General features: G+C 42.6%; 1 protein-coding gene across 2 annotated transcripts in view; it reads right to left on the bottom strand.

Moving 5' to 3' along the window:
* ADAMTS18 (ADAM metallopeptidase with thrombospondin type 1 motif 18) overlaps positions 1-24,389 on the bottom strand; it is a gene marked incomplete at both ends in the record, with an annotated part of 145,892 nt that extends 121,503 nt beyond the window's left edge. For both annotated transcript variants that reach the window (XM_084257233.1, XM_084257232.1), the window contains 3 exons: positions 20,933-21,252; positions 24,110-24,197; positions 24,300-24,389. In XM_084257233.1, the coding sequence (XP_084113359.1) occupies positions 20,933-21,252; positions 24,110-24,197; positions 24,300-24,389 (498 nt within the window). The remainder of the gene's footprint in view (positions 1-20,932; positions 21,253-24,109; positions 24,198-24,299) is intronic.
* Positions 24,390-24,519: the final 130 nt, after the last annotated feature.

Below are 24,519 nucleotides of genomic sequence, written 5' to 3' on the forward strand. Positions count from 1 at the left end.
ACTCAAACAAGTTGACTCATGCTCAATCTACCCCCCAAAAAAATCAAAAGGGAGGAGGCACCTGAAGACCAGCCACTGCAATCCTCTGGACTAGAGTCTCCTTAGAAGAAAGGCCCTCTGTTCCTCATTTCAAATGTTGCTGAGAAGCTCTTTTCTGCTTTCTGGCTTAAGGAAGGCAGGAATCAGCAAGGGTCTGTGACACTGGGAACAAGTCAGACCACCCTAGCTCTCCAGCTGTGGAAGAAGTCACAGCTGGGGGGAGGACAAGGAGAACTCCTTCTGTGGGATTAAGGGTGCATTTCTCCTGCCTTTCTGTGGAATTCACTGGCTTCCTTTAGTATGATCATCAGCCAGGAAAATTTGCCCAGATAGCCATTTGAACAGAAATACAATGAAATAATGAAATTGTTTGATGCATTAAATGTTATACTAAGTCATTGTGGTTTTGGAAGTTGACTGATGTGGATTTATTTGTTGAATTTTGGCCACTGAACCCCTCCATTAAGGAAATTTATAAAGTTGTGTGACATTAGCTTTCAATGTCCAGACCATGGATCTTTTTGAAACTGCATTTTGTTTTAATTTCTAAGCATGTTAATTAGTATTAACTCAGAAAACTATATTATGAAAACAAACACTTACTAAAGAAGTTTTCATTCAAGAAAAAAGCACAAAAATTATTTTGAACTAGCTAGTTTTGACCCATATAATTAGGGGGAAAATCCATGTGTAAAATCTGGAATTTTTTCAAAACCACCTTTTTTACTTATCTTTAAGACAGATATTTAATTCATATAATATGTATATGCCATGTCTCTGTCTCCCTCCAACTCTCTAGCTCTGGAGAACCCTGACTCAGTATTTTTAATTCAGCATTTTTATTTGAAATCTGATTATTACCCACTAACTGTGTACTTTTCCATGTAATTATATAATGAGGAAGTGCCTCCAGAAGAGAATATCAACCCATTCACACAGAAGTGGTTTTGAATGAAAACTGAGGATGCTAGGGCCTCCCTGGTGGTGCAGTTGGTTGAGTGCACTGCTGTGAAGCTGTCCGCAGCGTCTGCAGTATGGCCAGGGAGATACCCACATGGCGCAGCAGACCTCTCCTGTCTCGCCTGCTGCTCCCCTCTGCAGTGTTTTTGGTTCATCTGCTTGTTCTGCTCCCTGCTGTCTCTGGTGAATTTTCTCACCCTCCTGCGCCTCTGGCCTGTACACCAGTTCTTGTATAAATAAAAGAAATCTTAAAAAAAAAGAAAACTGAGGATGCTGTGGAAGAGTTGTTGCCTTAAGACAAGCAATTTCATCAAACTAGCTGAATATTAAGAGAATATCTTCTGCCTATTTGCTTCTACTTGTGTTTTTTTTTTTAAGATTATTTATGCATCCAAGAGCTGGGGTACAGGCCAGAGGTGTGGGGGGTGAAAGGAGTCACCAGAGACAGAGCGGGAAACAGAACAGGCAGATTGACTGAAATACACTGCTGAGGGGAGCAGTGGGTGAGTCAGGAGAGGTCTGCTGTGCCATGTGGGTAGCTCCCTGGCTGGGGATTGAACTCATGCTGCAGTGGCTAGCAATAGTTTCACAGTGCTGTGCCTCTTACCCCATGTGCCACCAGGGAGGCCCCTACTTGTAAGTGTTAATGGAACCTCAAGATAGGAGATGACACCTATCAAGTCCTTGCTGTTCCTAGGCACTGGACATGTAAGGCTGGTCTGAGTTTGAATGCGCAGTGGTTGTAAAATGCACACCAGATTTTGAGGATTTAAGTGTAAAGTATCTCATGAATGACTTTTGCATTGATTATATTTTGCAATAGCATTTTGATATATCAGATTAAATAAAATGTAATAACATTATCTGCAATGAATTACTTCTACTTTTTACCTTCTTCTTGACTTACAGAAAACTTTAAATTACAGTTGCTGACTTGTATTCTATCCACTGGACAGCACTGTGTCAGAGCAGAGGAGATGAAATTTCCATGTATCATAAAAAAGAAATAAAGGATTTCATGGGGGAGGATTTCTGTTATCCTTATTTAAAATAAAAATCCACTGCACACTAAAATTAAAGTCATTTTAAAAAGATCTTCAAAGACACAAATGAACTGCACATGAACGCTGAGCAATTAATCCATCAATAAGCATTCTTGGTTTACAACGTTGTCCCACAAGTCATCGTCCAAACAAATCAAAGAATTCAGTTAAAAGGGGTTACAGAGTATGAAGTCATCCCCTAAGTCAACCGTAGAGTCTCCACCTCCCTTCAACTGCACAATTGACAAGCATATAATTGCTCACTGGTACTGGCTGCTTTCAAGCCCTCTGCAGTTATTGTTGGCAGAGGGCTTGAAGAGGTGTGTAATAACATGGAGATAACACCACATGGAGAGGTGTGTAATAACACGACAATCTACAAAGTAGTGAATCAACAACATAGATAATGCATCCAAGATGCACTGCTAGGAACAAACATTGACTATGCTTAATGCAGCTTGGTCTGTGGAGTGTACACTGCATCCAGTAAATGCTGACTCATGAAGTGAACGTGCAAATTCCCACTGTATTTAACTGTGGGCCACTTCATGCTGAATATCCTTGTTGTATTACGTGCATGTTTCCACTGCATGGTTAAGCTCTCTGCAGAAAGTGTTCATAACGTGCCCCTGTCACCCTTAGGATTTTCATTTCAAAGTGACAGAAACTAAAGGTAAACCAGATTTACAAAAAAAGAGGGGGCAGGGGAGCCTTTATAGTTCATGTCAATTAAAAGTTCGAAGTACTGTGATGATGCTATTTTCAGGTGATGGGATGGTTGTCAGCAATTCTGGACTTTTGTTCCATCCCCTTTGCTACCTCCAGGTGTTCCAGAAATTTATTTTCTTGTGTCTGACCAATGATCAGATGTTATATGTTTATCCCGAAACCAATCACTGTAGTTTGGGATATCAGATGTTCTGACTGACCACAGAGGAAAACATGTCACTTCCGCCCAAATTCCTTGGACTTTAGAGGTGGGGAAGGCAGGTCCCAAAGGGAAACTGCAGCATTTTTACAATAGACTGGGAAACAGAGGCTGGGAAGATGAAATTATAGTTGGCCACTGTCCTCTCCAAATCTCAATGTCTTAACTTGCACATAAAGAGATATCCAAGAATATGAAAACACTAATTTGAAGAGATGTGTCATTTCAGCATTATTCTCAAGAGCCAAGAGTTGCAATTGAACTAAGAGACCATCAGGAAATGAGCAGACAAAAAAGATGTATTATACATAAACAATCAAATACTACTCAATGATTAAAACAAAAGAAATCCTGCCCTTTGAAACAATGGATGGACCTAGAGGGTACTATGCTTAGTGAAATAAGTCAGAAGAAAGACAAACACCATTTGATTTCACTCATAAGTGGAAGACAAACCAAAGAAGTGAACAACAAATCAAAAATAAATGCTTAGACCATAGGAACAAAATAGTGGTTACCAGAAGGGGGAAAGGAGGGTGGGTAAAATGGGTTAATAAAGGTGCTGAATTGTAAGGTGAGGAATAGAAACTAGACTTCTGGTGGTGAACATAATGTATTTTACACAGAAATCCATTTAAAATGCTGTGCACTGAAACTTACATAATATTATAAACCAAAATTACATCAATAAAGATATTTGTTTTATTTTATATATTTTTATATCATTTTTCATTTTTGCACAATGTATGCATTTTCATCTAGGTTATATTCCTCATACAATTTCCACCCCCCCTTATTCTGACCCTTATCCCTCCTCCCCCCCATCATAGTGTGTCTCTGGTTTATAGTTGCTTGTTGATTTTGATTTTTACTTTATTATAATTAGGCTTTCTCCTGGTCCCTTATTTAGGTTTTCTAAATTCCTGTAATGAGTGAGACCATTCGATACTTTTCTTTTTCTTTCTGGCTTATTTTGATGAGCATGATCCCTTCCAGCTCCATGCATGTTCTGCAAATGGCATGAGTTTATCTTTTTTGATTGCTGAGTGATATTCCATTGTGTATATGTACCACATCTTCTCGATCCAGTCATCTATTTTTGGGCATTTGGGTTGTTTCCATATCTTAGCTATTGTAAATAGTGCTGCTATAAACATAGGGGTGCAGGTGCCCTTTTGAATTAATGATTCTGTGTCCTTTGGGTAAATACCTAGGAATGGAATAGCTGGATCATATGGAAGTTCCATTTAATAAAGATTTTTTTAAAAAAGAGAGCCAGTTGATGTGTTTTTCAATATATAAATGAACACATGCATAAGAAATATCTAATTCATGATATATTCCAAACATAGAAATTATTTTCTATTTCTTAATAACCAGGGTTTAATTGCAGACATACATTTCACTAAGCATGACAAATGTTTATTGGGTGCCTACTTCTGCCAGGCACTACAAGGACCAGGCTGGCCACTGGAGACACAGCTGTGAAGAGCAAAGATAAACCCCCTGGCCCTCATGGTGAAGATGTGGAAGAGTAGGAGGCAGCATGCACAGGATAGCAAACTAGTAAGTTGAGTACTAAGTGATAAGTAGTATGAAGAAAAGCAAAGCAGGGTAAGGGAATAACTGTCAGTAAAGATGACATTTGCACAGAGTAGCCCCATGCAGAAACGAGGTGAGTTTCTGGGGGAAAAGCATATAAAGGGCAAAGTCATGTGAGTAGAGGCTTCTGGGATACCAAAAGGCATCAGAAGCAAAAGGACTGGGTGGAGTCTAAGATGATAGATGAGATAAGAGGTAAGGTAGAGGGGCCAGATCATTTATTATCTTGCAGGTGATAAGAAATTTGGATTACATACTATGGGAAATGCAAAGGCATTAGCTAGTAGAGAAGAGGAAGGTCAAATTATCTAGTTATTGAAGAAAGGGAATCCTCAGGGTAGGAAGCTGCTACAGCAATCCAGGTGAAAGATAAGAGTGACTAAGATCCGTGGTGGTGTGGAGGTGTAAGAAGTGGTTATTATTGGGATATTTTAAAATGGCGTGGGAGAAATGAAATTTACATGGATGTGTGTATAAGATCGCCTGGTGTTTTATCTTTACAGGCTAATGCAGTCATTTAAGTTGATTTATATTTATATGCAAAATTTGATTATATGATTATATTCTATGATTGCCCATGATACTAAATTTACTTATTCTCATGATGCAAATGTAACATAGCTACAGTATTAATTTTACTGCAATTTCCTTAAGTGTTCATATTTTCTTTTTTTTAAATTGATATTTTATTTTATATAATTCTTACATCATTTTTCATTTTTGCACAATGTATGATTATCATTTTGGTTATATTCCCCATACAATTGCACCCCCCCTAATTTTGACCTAGTCCTTCCTCTCCCCTTCCCTCCCACCCCCCGCTCCTCCCCCTGCCCCCGTGGTGTGTCTCTGGTTTATAGTTGCTTGCTGATTTTGATTTTTACTTTCTATTAATTAGTATTTTTTCCTGGTCCCTTATTTAGGTTTTCTAAATTCCTGCTTTGGTGTTCATATTTTCCATGTCATTACTGCCCAGACCTACATTGGAATATCTTAGAATTTAGAGACCACATAATTTTTGTATTTCCATATCTAACATAGAACTAAGGCATACACAGTAAGCTGGGAAAAAAGTATTTTGTGTTAGAAGGATGGGTGGATGGTGGAAGGATGACTGGATGGATGGATGGGTAGGTGGGTGGGTGGGTGGGTGGATGGATGGTGGTTTTAGAGAGGAAGGAATAGAGAGAAAAGGAAGAAATGTCAAACAACTAGTTACTGATAGGAATACAAGGCTCAAAGTGACCCTAACTTTGCTAATCTGGCATATTTATAAAGAGGTTGAGTAATTCAAAAGAGAGTTAATCATGTAGACACCAGTGTCATTCTCAGGCGATGGATCTACTCAAGGAAGGGGTGACAGAAATAGGTCACAGTTGACCTGATGCGTCTACAGAGATAAGAGAATTATGTTCTTGTCTTAATTTCAAGAATTAGTTTTTGGTTTTTTTTAAAGATTTATTTATTTATTTATATAAGCTCTGGGTACAGTCAGAAGCATGGGAGGGTGAGAGAATTCACCAGAGCCAGAGCGGGGAACAGAACAGGCAGACTGACAAAGTATGCTGCTGAGGGGAGCAGTGGGCACAGCAGGAGAGGTCTGCGCACCATGTGGGACCCTTGCCGGTGGCTGGGGATAGAACCAGTGCTGCAGAGGCTGCGGGCAGCTTCGCAGCCCAGCACTCAAGCACTGCGCCACCAGGGGAGGCCCTCAAGAATTAGTTTTTAAAACTCCTTGGGCCTCCCTGGTGGCGCAGCACTGGGCTGTGAAGCTGCCCGCAGCCTCTGCTGTGCTGGTTCGATCTCCAGCTGCCGGCGAGGGCCCCATATGGCGCGCCAACCTCTCCTGCCGCCCGCTGCTCCCCTCAGCAGTGTACTTCATCAGTCTGCCTGTTCTGCTCTATGCTCTGGCTCTGGTGAATTCTCTAACCCTCCCCTGCTTCTGACTGTACTCCAGTGTTTGTATAAATAAATAAACAAATCTTTAAAAAAAAAAAAAAAACAGAGCTCCTTGCCTCTTTTAAGTGAAGAATTTGTACATTTAACAGAAGCAAATGTATAAGCTGCTCAGCTACAAGCAGTAGACAGAAATCTAATAGAAGGTTCTCTGGCTTGTGCCCACATTCCCAAAGCACAGAGAACATTCCCTATTTCATTCCCAGAACAGCCCATTGCCCCCATTCTTACAGGTCAAGATAATACAGAGGATATTTGACTTTTATCTACAGAAATAGAATTCCTCCACTTAGGCTCCCTTCCTCATAACAATGCAAGAACAAATTTTATTATAAGTATATTTGTTTCTTCAGAAATTAATTAATTTCATTTCTTTAAAGATTTATTTATTTATTTATACAAGCACTGGGTACAGTCAGAAGCGCGGGAGGGTGAGAGAATTCACCAGAGCCAGAGCGGGGAGCAGAGCAGGCAGAAGGACCGAAGTACACTGCTGAGGGGAGCAGCGGGCGGCAGGAGAGGTCTGTGCGCCATGCGGGACCCTCCTCCAGTGGCCAGGGAGCAGCCTGGTATTGAACCGGCGCTGCAGAGGCTGCGGGCAGCTTCGCAACCCAGCGCTCAACCGCGGCACCACCCGGGAGGCCCAGAAATTAATTAATTTCAACAGTCTGGGTTAGCATGCTGTGAAATTCAAATGCAAATACACATCCTCAAAAATATTTCCAGATGGATTTTGTGATATCACCCAGTCTACCCCCTACCCCATTCACAAGCAATTTCCCCAGATTAAGTGCTTCAAAGTGGGGGTGGGTGGGTACCTGAAGTCAGTCTTCTTAAAGACACTGAGACCAACCACAAAGTGAAAAGACATAATGCATGCTATTAACAAAGCTGGGGTGTGATTGTGTAGATCACAACCTCAGTTGGGGATGGTTATGTCCCTTCATGGTCCTATCTGGAAACATACCTGGCTGACACCAATTGAGGAAGGGGCAGCAACTGGCATCTAGTGGGAAGAGGATTGGCAACATCCTACAGCACATGCTAACATCCTACAGCACAGCCCCTCACAGAATGCTTCCATAAGGTCCACAGCGCCCTGCGGATACACCTTGTGCTCCGTGTAACATAAACATTTCCTAAGCAATTTCAAAAAGTGAAACAAAAGGGAAAATACACAAATGAGACTAGATCAAATCAAAAGTTTCTGCGTGGCAAAAGAGACATGCAACAAAAGGAAGAGGCATCCTACTACCTGGCAGCAGATATTGGTACATTATGTGTCCAACCAAGGTTTGATATTCAAAATATACAAAGAGCTCATGAAACTCAAAAAATAGCAACTGGAATAAAAAATGGGCAGAGGAATAGATACTTCTCCAAAGATGACATACAGGTATACAATAAGCAAATGAGATGTTCATTGTCATTTATTAGCAAAATGCAAATCCAAACCATAATGAGATATCACCTCTCATCTGCTCTGTAGATGTCTAATATTCATCTCTGTCATTCTGACTAGCTTTACTGCAATGAATTCCTCGAACTCCTACCATTTTGCTGGAAATTAGTCTCATCTCTCCTATGGCTGAACACCATTCCATGGTGTAGATGGACCACATCTTCTTGATCTAATCCTCCATCAGTGGATACTTAGGTTGTTTCCATGTCCTGCCTATTGTAATATGTAACAATAATGCTGCAATATGTAATAATAATGCTGCAATAATAAATGCTGTAAAGCATGGGGTTTCTTTGAGTTGATGGCAACTAGGGACTCCTTAAAACATACAGATGCCTGGGCTTGAATGCTCAGATATTCTGTTTTCAATGGCCTGGGATAGGATCTAACCATCTGTGTCCTTTAAAGTTCTGGAGGCTAAGAATCACTGGTCTAGACTTAATTTTTCATTGTAAATGACAATGTTAAATATTTAATATTTTTACTGATTTAATGTACTATCACATTATAACAATACATAAGCTTCAGGTGTTCATCACTGTGAATCAACAAGTGCATTTCTTACATTAAGTTCGCAGCTAGAAGTTTGAATCTATCCTTCATCACACCATAAATACGCAACATTAAGTAGAAATCAGTATTTGCTTTACACACAAAAGAAATCCTTTTAAAAGAATGGAATTTGTCTTACTTCAATGCATTTTACTGTAAAATGGCAAAAGCTTGAGAAAAGACATAGAAGAGAGAGTGTGTTAAAGTAATATTTTCTCACCATCACAGCTCTTTGCATAAAACAAGCCTAGACTCAATAATCAAGGCAGAATACAAGTTGTGATCATTACTTATCCGGAGGGAAATCAATTTTGGGTAACTCTTCATTTGTCCCCTGGAAGTGGCAAAGAAAAATAGGAATGGAAGATGAGGAATGTAAAATCACAGAATGATTTTACACTAAAAAGCACTCTGCTGTTGCAAAGCCAGGCTAAATCATCAGAGGGCTAATCTCCTTTTACGAGCTTATCTCAATCCCTTTCAAGTGCCATCTCTCCAAGAAGAGTGTGCACAGAGCCAACTGATGGTAAATTGGTGATGTGCACTCTATAATTTATATCAGAAAGCATGCCCCCTTGACATGGAGTGGTAATAAGGGCAGATGAAATAGTCCACAGCTCCACGGCATGAATAAGCCATCAAAAGAATTCGGCTGAGAATGAAATCCTCCGATACATCAAAGGCATCCCTTCAGGAGAGGTGAGCGTGCTGTCCAGACAGAACACTCTCACCAGACTTGCATGATGGTATTTGAGGGTACACTACCCTGTAATTGGATAAAAAATCCGTGGGAACAGGCTTTCATGGGAATAAATTGATAGAGCTGAAGAGGAACTTCTGGATTTGTGGACAGAGATGTGGAGGAAACCCAGGCAAATAGTTTTGGACATGAAAGCCTTCATGTGCAATGCTATCATTATGCCTGTTTATACCTAGACTTCAGAAATTAATCAGGATCATTTTTTCTTAAATTGTTTATTGCTGGTGGTGGGAATCCACACCATTTCACCAGCTCACAGGCCCTGCTGGAGACAACTATTCTCCTAAGTGACTGTCTTAGGCACTTGGCAAACAAAGATGAAAGGAGTTCACAGTAATTCTGCCTGTTATACAACCCAGATGATCGTGGGGGTGATTTTGGAAGCTAATGTCAGTAACAGCAAAAAAATGCTCATTGCTAAAGTCCTGTCTGCATTTACTATGTCAGCTCTTCACAGAGTGTGGCCCTCCTGGTCGGTATGTCTGTCTGTCTCTTTTCCTTTCTCATACAATACAGAATTGGGACCTCCCCCAGTGGCGCGCGGGTTGAGCACAGCACTGTGAAGCTGTCCACAGCCTCTGCAGCGTGGGTTCAATTCCCGGCCAGCCAGGGAGATACCCACATGGAGCGGCAGACCTCTCCTGTCTTGCCCGCTGCTCCCCTCAGCAGTATTTTCAGTCATCTGCCTGTTCTGCTTCCCTCTCTGTCTCTGGTGAATCCTCTCACCCTCCCACACCTCTGGCCTATACCCCAGTTCTTGTATAAATAAAAAAATAAAACTTTAAATAATATATAGAATTGCAAGCTTCTAAGACAACCTCTACACAATCAGGTTCTTTTTAGCAACAGCAAAATTGGAAACAAGCATATTAATCAGCTGGGAATGATTAAGTATATAGTACTTCAAAGAAGAAGATATATCTGCAGTGATAAGGGAGGAACCCCAAGTTATACATTATAGGTAAGCACTCCCCCCCTTTGTTTCTCTCTCTCTCTCTCACACACATACACACACATAGAATGCTTCAGGAAAAGTAATGGCTAACACAATTTATGCACATTTAAATTACATATACACATACCCGAGAATGAAGTCTGGTTTCAAAAAGAGCTTCTGAGATATCTGGGGAGCTCTTGGCTTATATTATATTACCCAGACCTCCTTCAGTATATTAGTTCACATGACAATACAGAAATAAAAATGTGATTTAATCTTCTTTGGACACACAGATGAATTTCAGGAGGTCTTCTGAGGCATACAGACAAGTGAGAGCAAATAAAACCCGTGGTAGCACACTATTTTTTCACAGGTATGATATAGGTTGCAGCTGGGGGGGAAAGGTGGTCACTGCAGAGGAGGTCACACATGCTACCAGGCACCCAAGGAAATGTGTCAATCATCCCTGGAACTCACAAGGCTCTGCATGCAGAAGGAGGTTAAGCTACAGCAAAAGAGCTGAGAGACCCTAAGAAAGAAAACATGGTGACATCACTGGGTGCCTTGGATCCAGCCTTTTGGAAAACTAGCCATTCCAGGACAGAAAGAGAGAGAAAGAGGCTATGGAGGAGGAAAGATTACCCCAGAGCCAAAAAATACCAATTATTTTATGCTTAATCTACTAGAAGATGGAGTTGTTCTACTTGTAACTGCAAAGTCCTAACAAATTGTGAGAATAATCCCTACATTCCGACAGCACTTGACAGTCATTCTTGTCCCTCTTAGCACACAGACTGGCTAACACTGACCAGAGCATCCATAGACACACTCACACAGTATGATGCGTTCCAGAAAGTGATGCATTCCTGTGTGATGCATCTCCAGGAAATGTACAACAGTCCTCTGCCCTGAGAATGCTCTTGGTAGATACCATCAGGACACTGATTCATGGTCACCTGTGTCCATGGAACCATTCTTGAAGTGTTTCTTCCCTTCTTTGAAATGGATACCCAGTCTCCACTCAAGACCTACTGAATTCTCAGAGGCAGTACTTAAATATAAGTCCGCCCCCTCAAAGATCTTTTTGAAGTCTATAGAGGAAAAATCGTTACTTTTTTAATATTTTATTTTATATAATTCTTACATCATTTTTCATTTTTGCATAATATATACATTTTCATTTTCATTTTGATTATATTCCCCATATAATTGTACCACCCCTTTTTTTGACCTTGATGACACATTTACTGTCAGTTAAATAACAGTAAGACTGGTGTCCAAGCTGACTTTTGCTCTCAATGGCTCCAGTTTTAATAGTGCAGTCAAATGTGCAATAATTACAAACTATTATTATTATTATGTAGACCAAAGCTTGACTGCCTGTGGGTAGTAAGGAGGACTGGGCAGGAGGCAATTTTGAAAACAGCTTTTATAGAAGAAGGTTTGCAGTAAGAACAATTATTGTTGTATCACCAATATTAGTACTGTGCACCACGCACTGTTTTAACCATTGCACTTGGAGTATTTTCCCATCAATGGACCCCACAGGGAAGTGCTTAGATAAATAAAGTAAACACACGTGGGTGAAGCATTTCACCAAGTTATGCAGTTAGTAAAAACCAGAGTTGGCACTTGTCAAGACAAAGTCACTCCACTGGGCTGCTTTGTAGAGAATTGATCCCTATCTTTACTTGTTCAGCCTTCCTCTTTGACCCTTTATCTTTCTCCCCTTTATTTCTTCATGGTTGATAAAGTTGTGGTGACTGCCCAAACAACCTCACCAGGAAGACCACCAGGCCCCCAAGTGCTCCTTTCCTGTTCTGACAGTTTGGGCAAGTTCTGAGAAGGGTGCTTCCTTTGCCACTTCCTTCCAGACCTCTTGTAGATCAAAGTTACGAACAATCAGACTTGAAGCTTCTATTGTGTGCCAGGCTGAGGGCTAACTACCAATGTTCAATGCCATTAGATGGAGTTATCACATGCTCCACAGATGAGGAAACTAAAGCACAGACTTGGGGAAACCCACTTCTGTAGCCAGGAAACACAGGTTGTAAGTCAAAGACCTCATTTTCTGCAGGAGTTCTTTGTGTCCCAGAGACTCGCTACACTGCACACACAGAAACCAGAGCAAACCTGATTCAGCTCATGGACTAGCACCCATGATCACCCTGAAAACCCCACCTAGAGGAGAAGTCAACTTGCTGTGGGGCTATTTTTTTTGAACACAGGACTAGGATCAAGCATGATACAGCCAGCACACAGGTGCCCTCTCTATCGAGCTCCGACCACACAGAGGACCACCCTTCCTCACCAGGACAACCTCACTTTGTGCTAGAAGGGAAACCCTTTCCCGCTCTGGGTGGGACTACTTTGCAGAGCTTTCCCCAGGGCTTACCTTGCTTGACTCAAGTAAATAAATCTTGACAAAGCCTGTAGTTTTGAGTATTCTGAATCTCAGAACAAAAAAAAACCCTTTTGGGAGGGGTCACAGGTAACAACTGGGACTTGGGGAGTTCGATGCTTCAGGGGTGACCCCCTGAAAGGCAGAAAGCCCATGTGAGCAACCCCCAAATAAGCCTTGGGGGTCCAGCTCTCTGGCAAGAAACCTGACTATTTAAATGGCTTTATCAATTATAGCTGAAGAGGGCATACAACAAAGAGGCAAAAAGATCCTTTACCCAAGATGAATCAAGTCCTAAGCGAAGAACACATTTCTGATGGGGGGCAGCCTGTATCCAAAAAACTTGTCAATACAAGCCAGGCTAATCCTTAATTTCACATGATCCTTTCCAGCAATGGAAAAGTTCCAAGAGGGAGTTTGTCATTCAGCAAACCCCTGCTAGTTAACAAGGCCCCACCAAGCAGAGCAGGAGGGCCTGCTTTCTCTCTGCCTCTCTGGATAAAGGTCATTTAACTTTGGCCCTTTTATGAATGGAAATCAGTTTTCTAAAGACTACTGGGCAGGCAGTGACCAGCAAGAAACAACTCGGTGCTTAGGCCTGCTGAGTCATAAAACCCTTCTGAAAAGGGGAGATCAAAGGATCCTCACTGCCTATTGAAACCCTACAGCTTCCCAATTCCCTTGCAGGGACTCCAGTTCCCTGGTGAATGGGTCACTGCAGTGATAGTCTCAAAAGGCCACCACTAAGACAGATTCTGTGAGGACATGGGGGCAGTCAGCCATGGAGGAGAAAGGCCACTTACAGTTTAATTGTTGGGGACAAAGAAAAGAGAAATGAAGGAAAAAAGCAAGTGACAAAATTGGGTGGTGCATCAGGCATGGAGGCTGGAAGAGTTCCTGGGCACTCTGACCTTGGCTGCTATAACCAAGGCATCTCCATATAACGGGGAGGTGCCATGTACCCTGCCCTACCTGATGAGAGGCAGAGCTGAGTTGCCAGGTGAAGCCATAACACAGAAGAGACACAGGAAGGGGACAGAGACAGAGAAGATACTTGCTTCTCAGCTTTGGACTTGCACTAGGGACTTGGGCAAACTGGAGGAGATATGAAGGACAGACATGTAGAGATATTTGGAAGAGACACAAACATAAGAGACCTGTGGGAGGCTGACAGTGGCAGCCTTTATTTGACTTGCACTTTGATTTTGCTCCTTTTGTCCCAGACTAGCCTGGCCCTTTCTGCCCTACCAGAGGTGCCTCTGACTTACTGCAAGCTCTCAGGCCTTGTGGCCCCACTTCAGGGTAACCCTGTTTAAGTGGACATTTTAGCCACATGGGGATAGGTAATTCTGGGTGTTTCATTGGTAAACTCTCATCCTTTCTTCTCTCCTCTATGTACACCTATTAAAAGTCTTACACACTAAGTGTATGCTTTATCTTTACATAGCGGGTGACAGAATCCCTTTAGAGTCTGTAAGTTTGGGGGTCTTAGGATGTCCCTTAGTCTAGCTGCTAACACTGAGGCTGGGGCGATTCAGAGACAGACAAGGAGCAGTGACAGGTACAGAACAGTGCTCTGTCACTCTCACCAGCTGGGCCTCTGCTGAGGTGGTTCATCAAAGATGTAATGCAGATCTGGGCAAACTGCAATGAGGGAAGGGCTGTGTCTATATGTCTTTCACGTGAATGGAGCTTGGTGTTAAGAATTTCTTAAGCTAGGAGTCCATTTTCCCAGTGAAAGACAGAGGAAATAGATTTATCAGGTTCCCATCCAGTACAAATATCCTGAGACCTAGGAACCGTGCTTACAGTCATTTATAGACCTTGGCCAAACTGTTGATACAAGAATGGTATAAAAGGGGGGGGGGGAGTGAAATGATCATATTAGTCTTGAAATACCACTTCTTGCATTGCCCCACTGCACATTAGCATATTACAAGGTGCAACCTGTGTTACAGCAAAAACATTTGCTTACTTGCATCTGAAAACCTAAACTTCATGGGAATATATGGCCATGAAACCACCTATATAGTTATGTACCCCTTTAATTCTTAGAGCATTGCAAAACAGTTAGAAATTACTATGTAATAGTGTAGTATCTCTTTGGGGAAATCAGCTTTGGTGATGTTCATGTAACTACCAGACTGTGAACAGATGCTCTTGGAAGTAAGTTTCCATGATCCAGTAAGTCTGGAAAACTCTAGATCTAAAGAGTTTTAACAACCGAGATGTGAATATGTTCATGGGCATGGAGAAACCTCCAAGGGGCTGCCCCTTTGACCATTCTTCCCTTTTTTCTAAACTCATGCTGCATGAACTCTGTTTCAGGGTTCTGTCAAATCATAGCTTGGTTCGAAGTAAAACAGCAATGTCTAGGTTGAAAATTACCACTCCATTTCCTCCCTTAGAATGGAATTCTATCAACTGGAGTACAACACACATTTTGTTTGCAGCCTTATCTGAACAGTACTCTGAACAGTACCTGACATGATAGAAGCTCATAAATCCTTGTCGAATGAAAGAATGTCCAGTCAATGTGTCTCTCCAGTCAGTTCTTAAAATATGACATTTCCACCAAGTGTCAAAAATGGGGTCAATCTGTCAAACCAATAGCAATTACTCAAACAATGTGCCTGTATATTCAGTGCCTTAAACCCATGGTTCTCTAATGTTAATATGCATTAAAATCATTTAGAGAATGAAAAATACACATTCCTGAGCCCAGTCTCACTTGGCTTCTTTTGTGGGCAAAGAAACCCACATTTTCAACACTTCAAGTGACACTAATGCAGCTGATCACACTGAAAAATCACTGTCCTAACAAAGAAGGGACATTTTGGTGAAAGGCCTTTTTAGACTGCTGACTATGCAGGAAGAAAGGTGCATGTTCTAACACGCAGAAGACGAAATTAAGAGACAGAGGTGAAAGACTTAAGATAGTAGGTTGTAGCTCAATATAGTGGTGGAGGGTCTCTCTGTACAGATGGCCAACAGGCACATAAAAGGGTGGTCATCATCACTCATTAGAAAAATGCAAATCAAAACCAAGAGTTATCACTTCTCATCTGTGAGAATGGCTATTATCAAAAAGACAAGAGACAACAAGTGTGGAGAGGATGTGGACAGAAGGGAATCCTGCACACTGTTGACTGGAATCTAAATTGGTACAGACACTATGGAAAACTGTATGGAGAGTCCTCAAAAAAAGGAATATTTTAAGAACTAAAAATATCCTACGATCTAGTTATTCCATATCTGGATATTTATTCAGAGAATATAAAACCTCTAATTCAAAAAGGTAAATGTACCCTGAAGTTTATTACAGCATTATATACTTTAGTCAAGCTATGGAAACAACCTAAGTGTATGAATGGATAAAGATGTGGTGTGTATATATATATATATATATATATACACACACACACACACACAATGGAATAGTAGTCAGCTATAAAATAAGATGAAATCCTACCACATACAACAATGGATGGACCTAAAGGGAATTGTGCTAAGTGAACTAAGTCAGACAGAGAATAAGTCAGACAGAGAAAGACAAATACCTTATGATTTCACTCCTATGTGGAAGATAAAGCAAATGAACAAAAGAAACTAAGATACAGAGAACAGATTGGTGTTTACCAGGAGGGAAAGGGGTGGGGGATGAACAGGTAAAGGGGATGAATTGCATAGTGGTAGATGGAAACTGGATTTTGCCTGGTGTTCATGATCGAGTGTAGACAGGTGTTGAGTTATGTTGTACACCTGAAACTTACGTAATGGTATAAGGCAACATTAGTCCCATAAAAAATTTTAACAAGAGGGCCTTCCCTGGTGGCGCAGGTGGTTTAGCGCCGCGCTGTGAAGCTGTCCACAGCCTCTGCAGCACCGGTTTGTTCCCGGCCAGCAGGCAAGGGTCCCACATGGTGCGGCAGACCTCTCCTGTCTCGCCCGCTGTTCCCCTCAGCAGTATGTTTCATCAGTCTGCCTGTTCTGTTCCCCACTCTGTCTCTGGTGAATCTGCTCACCCTCCTAAGCATCTGGCCTATACCCCAGTTCTTGTATAAATCTTTAAAAAAATTTTTTTTGACCAAAAAAAAGTAGTTTCCCAACAACAGCTGGGTTTCCTGGATATAATGATCTTCTCATCCTTGCATGATCACCTCACCCAGTCAAGCTGAGGCTAGAGATTGTAGAAGGGACATACAGACAGACAATGATTAGATAAGGTTGATCAGCCACTCAAGATTCTGGAACAAACTCAAATACCTTCACAGAGAATAAGGGAGGTGGGTGCAGGGGACAGTGGTTGGTTGGAAAGGGCTACTTCTGTCTAGAGGCATTCAATTTTTTTTTTAGATTTATTTATTTATTTATACAAGAACTGGGTAGAGTCAGAAGCGCGGGAGGGTGAGAGAATTCACCAGAGTCAGAGCTGAGAGCAGAGCAGGCAGAATGACTAAGTACACTGCTGAGGGGAGCAGTGGGCACAGGAGAGGTCTGCGCACCATGTGGGACCCTCGCCTGGTGGCCGGGGATTGAACCGGCGCTGCAGAGGCTGCGGGCAGCTTCGCAACCCAGCGCTCAACCGCTGCGCCACTGGGGAGGCCCGAGGCATTCAAATTTTTAAAAATAATCACCCCCAAATGTAACAGGAGGCATAATTCACTCAGGGAAATTTGCAACTCCTTCTTTATAAATTTTCCAAGTAAATAACTCAGCATCTGAATAAAGTGAGGCCTATCAGTTTGTGAGGGGTGAGGGGATGCATTTGAAGAAAATATCTTCAGCATAGTTTAACTGTGAATGATTGAGGGAAATTCCTGCTAGAGAAATTCCAGCTGGAGCATATTCATATACATGTATGTATATCAGTTATTTTGGTACTACAAGCCTTTCATCCTTTCTCATTCTCTCCTGGGATTCCCTAACACTCAAGATAGCAATTAACTTTCCTACTGACACTTGGCTATGTAAACATAACTTATTACTTTCCTAATACAATGCATGCAAACTAGGAGATTGCTGTAACTTCCAAAGGCATTCTGATTGCCAGTTGTTCAGCCCCACTCTTGGTGGTATAGAGACTTCCAGTGGAAGATTCATCACCCATGTCACAGTCTTAGTGGAAGAAGAATTGCCTATCTCTTCTAGCATGTTAACTTGGAGGAGTCTCTCCAACAAGCACATTAGAGGCTTGCACCTTTCCTAAACTCTTGACTCATTCACTATTCTGAATCCATTACAGTATTGGCTAATTAAGTTTCGATAAATAGTCTAAACCCCTTGTTTGAGCAAAGAAGCTGGGCAATGTCTATGATTTCCAGGTAGGCAGAAGGATGAAGACATTCTTCCTCCAGATCTGATGAGATCTTTCCATCCCATCCTTTGACATCCCTAGTCCTCAGTGTGGTATCTCAAATGATTTAACCATCATTTGAACCATCAAATGATCGCACTGTTGCTAATCCATAGTGTTTCATAAGTAAATCAGTGCTTAAAGATTCATAGTCAGAATAACAAAGAGGTTAAGTTTGCAACAGTGTTTTTGCTCAAAATTCTTGTTTCTATTCACAGAGAAGTGAAAAATCATTACGACTTAGACTGACAGCATTTATACTATTTCTGGGCCCTGGGTGATAGTGAGGTAACAAGAGGGTAAACAAATGACCAATAAACACGAGAAAGGGCACTTAAGCTCATTAATCATAAGAATAAAACAAACTAAATCCATAATGCGCTATTGCTTCACATCCATCCATCAATGTGGCTCAAATGGACAAGATAGACAAAAGCAAGTGTTGGTAAGGATGTGAAGCAACTGGAACTCACTTATACTGCTGGTGGGAGTGATAATTAGTACAACCACTTTGGGAAGCTTTTGGCAGAATCAGCTAAAGCTGCACATATACATACCCCATGACCTACTGGTTACTTCTGGTGGGTAATACTTGAAGATGGAGGTCTGGTTCTGGAGCAGTAGTAACACCCTGTTGAATCTGGTTGATGTTTACATGGGTGTGAAAATACATTAGGCTGTACTCTGGTTTTTGCATTTTTCTGCATACATTTTGTACTTTTCTTTATATAGTCCTCAATACAAGGTTACAAAAATTATTCTAGAGCAGGATCTCAGCTTCACAATTGTGGTTCTGTTCTTTTCCTCCCCACCTCTTTCTTATTGTTTAATTGAGTATGGATGTAGGTGTTTTGCTATTGTTTGGCAGGGTCATGGAAATTGTTTAATACAATGGGGATAAAACTGATTCTGTCCTGACCAGCTATATCGGTGCCTCCCCTCTCCCTTCCTCCAACCCCTCACGCTGGGTCAACATATTGAATAATGAGAGTCAGAACCCTGGAGGAAGGCAACAGTCTTAGAAACAATTTCCAAGTTTCAGGAGAGGAAACTGAGGCCTAAGAAAGTTCATTAACAAAGTCTATGGATTTTGGTTTGCTGGTTCCTTGAACAGTGGGGACAAAATCTGAGCTCATGATTCCAGTTTATATCAGTCTGACACATAGGCAAAGGTGGCTGTCCATTTCTTCACATCCATGAAAAAGATGGAAAGCTTGAACTTGCTTCATTCCTATACATTAAGTGATCACTTGCTCCCCATTCAAAATTCAATTCTTCATTGGGAGAAATAAGGTCGTATCTAATCACAGGGCACAACTGGTCAAATTCACTATCACTCACAGAGAGTAGAATCCGAAAAAGCCAAGTGTCACTGGAACTAGAGCAGACAAAGCAAGTACCACCTGCCGGGAATGGCTGCAGCACTTCAGGTAAGACTCCATCTAATCTCACAGCCCTTGACATAACCCTCCTGTGATTCCCACTTTAGATATAAGGACACTGACACACAGAGGTGAGGAGCTCCCCAAGGTTGTACTAGTAAGTGCTGGTGGGAGAATTACCCTGGGAAGACTGCTCGTAACCCCAGTGCTCTGTGGGACAGGACAATTTAAGTCTCTCTCATGGTGAGCTAAACATTTTGTGGAGATGTTAGGATCCTAGCATAGGAGAAAGGAATATATAAAAGGATACTTTAAAAGGAACAAGAGATCCCTCACAACAAAACAAAATCACAATACCAAGATGTATTGTTAAGTGTGCTTGTGCGCTAAACTCATAACATATAACAGGCATGCTATATTAACAGCTAAGTGAGATGGATCAAGCTCCTTTGGGAACTATTGAATATTTGCTTCACTTTAAAATGTAAAGACCATATCATTATAAAATAAATAAATAAATAAACAAATAAATAAAAATAAAATGTAAAGACCATATCAATGGCTACCCTAATTCCAGTTGTGATGAAAGATTTTAAATTTTCAACTATACTACTACCACCAAAAAAAAATACAAAAACAAACAAAAGCTCAATAATGTGAACAAAGAAGATGAAGCTTCAATTAGCACCTAAGCCAGTTGCTCTCTCTTTGTTTCATGGTAAACCAGATCCTTGACTGGTTATTGAGGATTTTTCCTTCTTCCTGCCATCCCAGACTATCACCACCTCATGTCTCAACACACACACACTCTTCTGTCAGCACAAGACACTTCTCAGTGGCAACACAAACCCAAAGGGCTATTCTATCATCTCCTATAGCATCCAACTGAATCCTGAGACAAGTGTATTTTATACCAGTATTCTCAGCCTGGAGCTGAACAGATGAGGATCACACACAGGGAAGAAGCAACACTCGTCACAAATGCTTTTAAGTGCTCTGCCTGCCCACATGCCACACTTAATCCTGCCAACCCTGGAGGACACCACAACATGTTCTAGAAGGATGTCCTACTTGAGTAGGATGTCACGAACAGATTGGTTAAAAGAAAACAAAAGGCCTCCCTTCTTCAGTGAAGGTTGGGCTGAACAGGGCTGCTGAAGACAGTTTCATATTGAAATACAGTTTTCCCATTTCAAAGCAATGTCGAGGCATGCGACTTGTTAGATTTATATAAAGTCTGGTCTCTCAAGACTTTACAAAGCGAATGGCATCCATCAAATTAATTTCCTTGGGGATCATCTCAAACATGGAGAATGAAAAGACCAGCCCATTAAACATCAAAAGAATGTTCTAAATGGTAATTAAAGTTCTATTATATTTTCTTTTTCTGGGAGCAGATTAGATTAATTCAATTGAGAATATTATAAGTATCAAAGCTGACAGTGTGAATGTGTCGAGTTGGCTGGAAGAGCACTTAATATTGCAGACATCTGTTCATTCAAGTTATAGGAAACACATGAAAGAGGGAGCGGCCTCGGAGCCTGGGTTACTCACCAAGCCGGCACACGTAGACACCGCGACCGAGGAGGAGCTGTCGTTTCGGATAAATCCCTGATAGAAACATCGCTGCACCTCGGGGGCCTGAGTCTCTGAAGCACCATCTTTTCCCAGTACCTGGACAATAAAGTGACTGCTCAAAATCGCCGAGGGCTGAAGCTCTAAGTGCAGCTCCTGTCCAAATGCTGAAAATCGGTAATGCAGGGAGCTGCTGGCACTCTGCACCCACCGCCTCTTCCTGCCGTGGTGGTGAAAAATATCATGTGAAATATATGAGCCGCCCGAGTCCACTTCCACCGGCGTGACAAAGACGTAATCTGCAATGGGAGAGGGTTTGCTGTGAGCACCCAGAGCCCACGAGGCTACTTGGTCTCTTCTTCCCAACAGGTTGGCAAATAGCAATGCTCAGTTCAAAGATGTCTGTGCTCCAATTGCGGGACACCAAAATAGATTTCAGAGCGACTCCTTTGGAGAAGAACCCTGTGGTCATTACAACCAGCTTGGCCCCAGTAGTTCCAAGAAAAACGACAAGTCCAGCACAGGATTGCTGAATGTCAAGAATGTGGACCACGCCACCGCTCTGAGTCTGCAGCACATGGCTTTTTTATATATTAGCCAGAGCGCTCCATATGTAAAATTGGATTTGTTTTGGAGACAAAATGAATAAGTATAAAACCACAAAAGGAATGAATTTTTTTTTTTCTCGGGCAGATGGATATCTTTGTGTTTAAAACCGAATCGGGAACCTATTTGGGGGGCAGTTTCCATTTCAAATGCTAAGTCACAGTGCTGAATAAGTTGAGCTGATACTGCAGATAATTAACAAGTAACAGCAGTTTCAGATTCCCGATATGAATTATACGCGATACTAAAAACCCCAGCACATGTACCACTCTTCACACTTTACCAGCATTTCACAGGGACAGTCCCATCTAATCATGAGCATAAAATAGAGTGACTGCATAAATAGGCCTCAAGATTGTCAGAACTTCTCTGTGGTGTCTGAGGTTTCAAATTGCTCAGACATGTTGGTGGGGGAGTGTCCGATCAGGGGACACCTGGAAAGGCATGTTTAAAAATACCTTCTCCAAAGCTTCCTCGAGCAGCACTAATTGCTGCTTGTTGGGGAGAGGAGGAGCCAAAAGACAATTTGCTGCTTGGAAAAAACAAAACAAAAACAAAAACAAAACGAAGCCAGCAACACTGTTTTCTATCACACAACACTGAACCTGAAAAGGTTCATCCCACAGGGTGGAATACACTCTCTGCACACTACAGAATGTTCTGCATTTCCACTTTGTAGGCATAGAATGGAAGCTAATTTTCAAAGTGTTTAGAAAGATTCTGAATAACTAAGTGGCATGTTTGAGTCACTCAGATCCTTGGCTACTGGGGGCAGGAAAAGAAGAATTTCCCTTTTCCCAAAATAGTCAACAACCCCCCAAAATAAAGCTGAGAAATGAATGGAAGTCCCGTGGTCGGCAGGAATCAACGACAGGTGATATACTTTGGGCCTACCTTCAGAAAAAAAAAAATTCCCCAAATGACAATTTTAACCATTTTCTTCTGTGGAGGAGCGAAGTCATCTGGGCCTCTTCTGGCTGCAACAGCTCTCATTCCTACCTGTGCTTGCTGTCCTGCCCTTCCCACTTTGCCTTGACTCCTTTAAGTAGGAAAATTATCACACTGTCGTGCATATTTTAAAAATTTGGAAAAATAAGTCTTTCCTGAACCTTAAAGAAACTGGGCAGGACAGACAATATTCTCTTCTTGAAAAAAAAAAAAGTCTGTTGTGTGGCTTTCTAGGTATGTGGCAGCTTCATAGCAAAAAACCACCTCTTATCTCCACAACACTGAAAGCTGACTGAGAAAAACATTCCTGACACACACTGTAGACTCTCTACAAGAAGTGGTTTCTTACCTCCTTGTCCAAAATTATGTGTCTACTCTGAGTTGAGTGGTCAGGCAGGAGACTTATCCAGCCAGCTTTCCAGGAATGGGCCCTAAAAGTGCCTCCTACCCCCACACCTGCTGCTTGTTTGCCAGGAGAGAAAGAGTAAGTCCTTGAAGGAAGAGGGGCAGGCAGAGCCCCTGGGGAGCACCACCTGCCAGCTCAGGGGCTGACTAAAGAGGAGGTCCCTATGGGTGGTGGCTGGGACAGGGAGAGCCTCCAGCCCTCTGACCCTGATGGAACATGGGGATTGTTTAAAACTGCGCCCATCTCTGTGGTTGGATAAAAGGTGAATTTCCCAGGAGTGAATTCCTGATTCTCTCCTGTCCCCTTCTTGCCCCACTCCCTGGCACAGACCTTCTCCGTGATTCTGCCTCTTCCCCAATATGCTCCCTAGTCCCCCAACAGGGCCAGAGAATGACCTGACAGGTAAAAAAGATAGAATTCCAGTGGGACATGAAGGTTGGATCAAGAACCAACTGTTCTGTAGCTGGTGGAAAACAATGGAAACTAGCATTTGCCTTCAGGGCACCAGGGAAAGGTTAATAAATGACAGAAGTGAAGGTTGCTCTGGAAGTTTGGGGCTAAGGAACCGCCTTGGAGATGAAGGTTCCAGAGATCTAAAGCTACCAGCTTCTTTCCCCAGGGGGGGCTTTGGGAATTCATGGCTAAGAGCAGAGAATAGAAGCGCAGAGAGGAAGAAAAGGAACAGAAGTGGAGAGGGGGAGACAAAAGGTAAAGTACTCACATGCCCAACACCCCCACCCTCACCCCCACCCATCACCACCACCAAGAATGAGTTCCTGCAGGCTTTCCGGGTAGCGGAAGAAACCCAGGAAGGGACCCTTTGATATCCACCGCCAGGTCTATGTCCACTTCCTTTCTAACTTCTCACGGCAGTTAGGAATTTTTTACAAGCCATCTGTGAATGAGGGAAAGTATTGTTTTCTTATTCCTCATCAAGTCTCATTTAAGTGACTTGCAGCTTGAGACCTTGATTGTTTTGATAAGTTCAGAGTCCTCGCCCGCATCCCTCCTGCCTGCCTCCTTCCACCCCGCTGCCTCCCCCACCAAAAGGAACCATTTCCAAGGCGCGCGCGCACCGCGCACACACCTGCCAGGTGGAGGGGCAGCGTTCCATCTTTTCTCTCTTTAGGGGGAAGGAAGGGACAAAGAACCTGGAAAGGCCCCTCTGGGGATGGGGATGGGGGCCGAATACGAACCATCATTTAAACCGCTGCCGCCACTGCTACTGTCACTGGCTAAGGCTGCGGAGACGGACGCACAGCAGAGGCAGCACAGCTGGAGCGCCTGCAAGAGAAGAGGTGACACTGGACGTGAGCGGCACGTTGGGCTTGGCGCTTGGCGCCCCCTGCCACCCGCTCTGGGTGCGCCTCCCGTTCGGGCACCTGCCTTGGCCAAGCGCCCCAGTCGCGCCGGACCCCAATGCGGGCCAGCGCCGGCGGCGGGGAGGGCGCACGCGAGCAGGAGGGCGCACTCCATGGTCAGGTGCGGGTGCGGCTGCTGCGGGAGGCCGGACGCAGCGGGCGGAGCGCACGGGCGGCGCGCATTCTCCCCGCCGCCCCAGAGTGCGGTGCTCCAGGTGCCGCCAGGTGGGAGCCGCGCGGCTCAC

Source organism: Talpa europaea, assembly GCF_964194135.1.
Source record: "Talpa europaea genome assembly, chromosome: 16".
Lineage (NCBI taxonomy): Eukaryota > Metazoa > Chordata > Mammalia > Eulipotyphla > Talpidae > Talpa > Talpa europaea.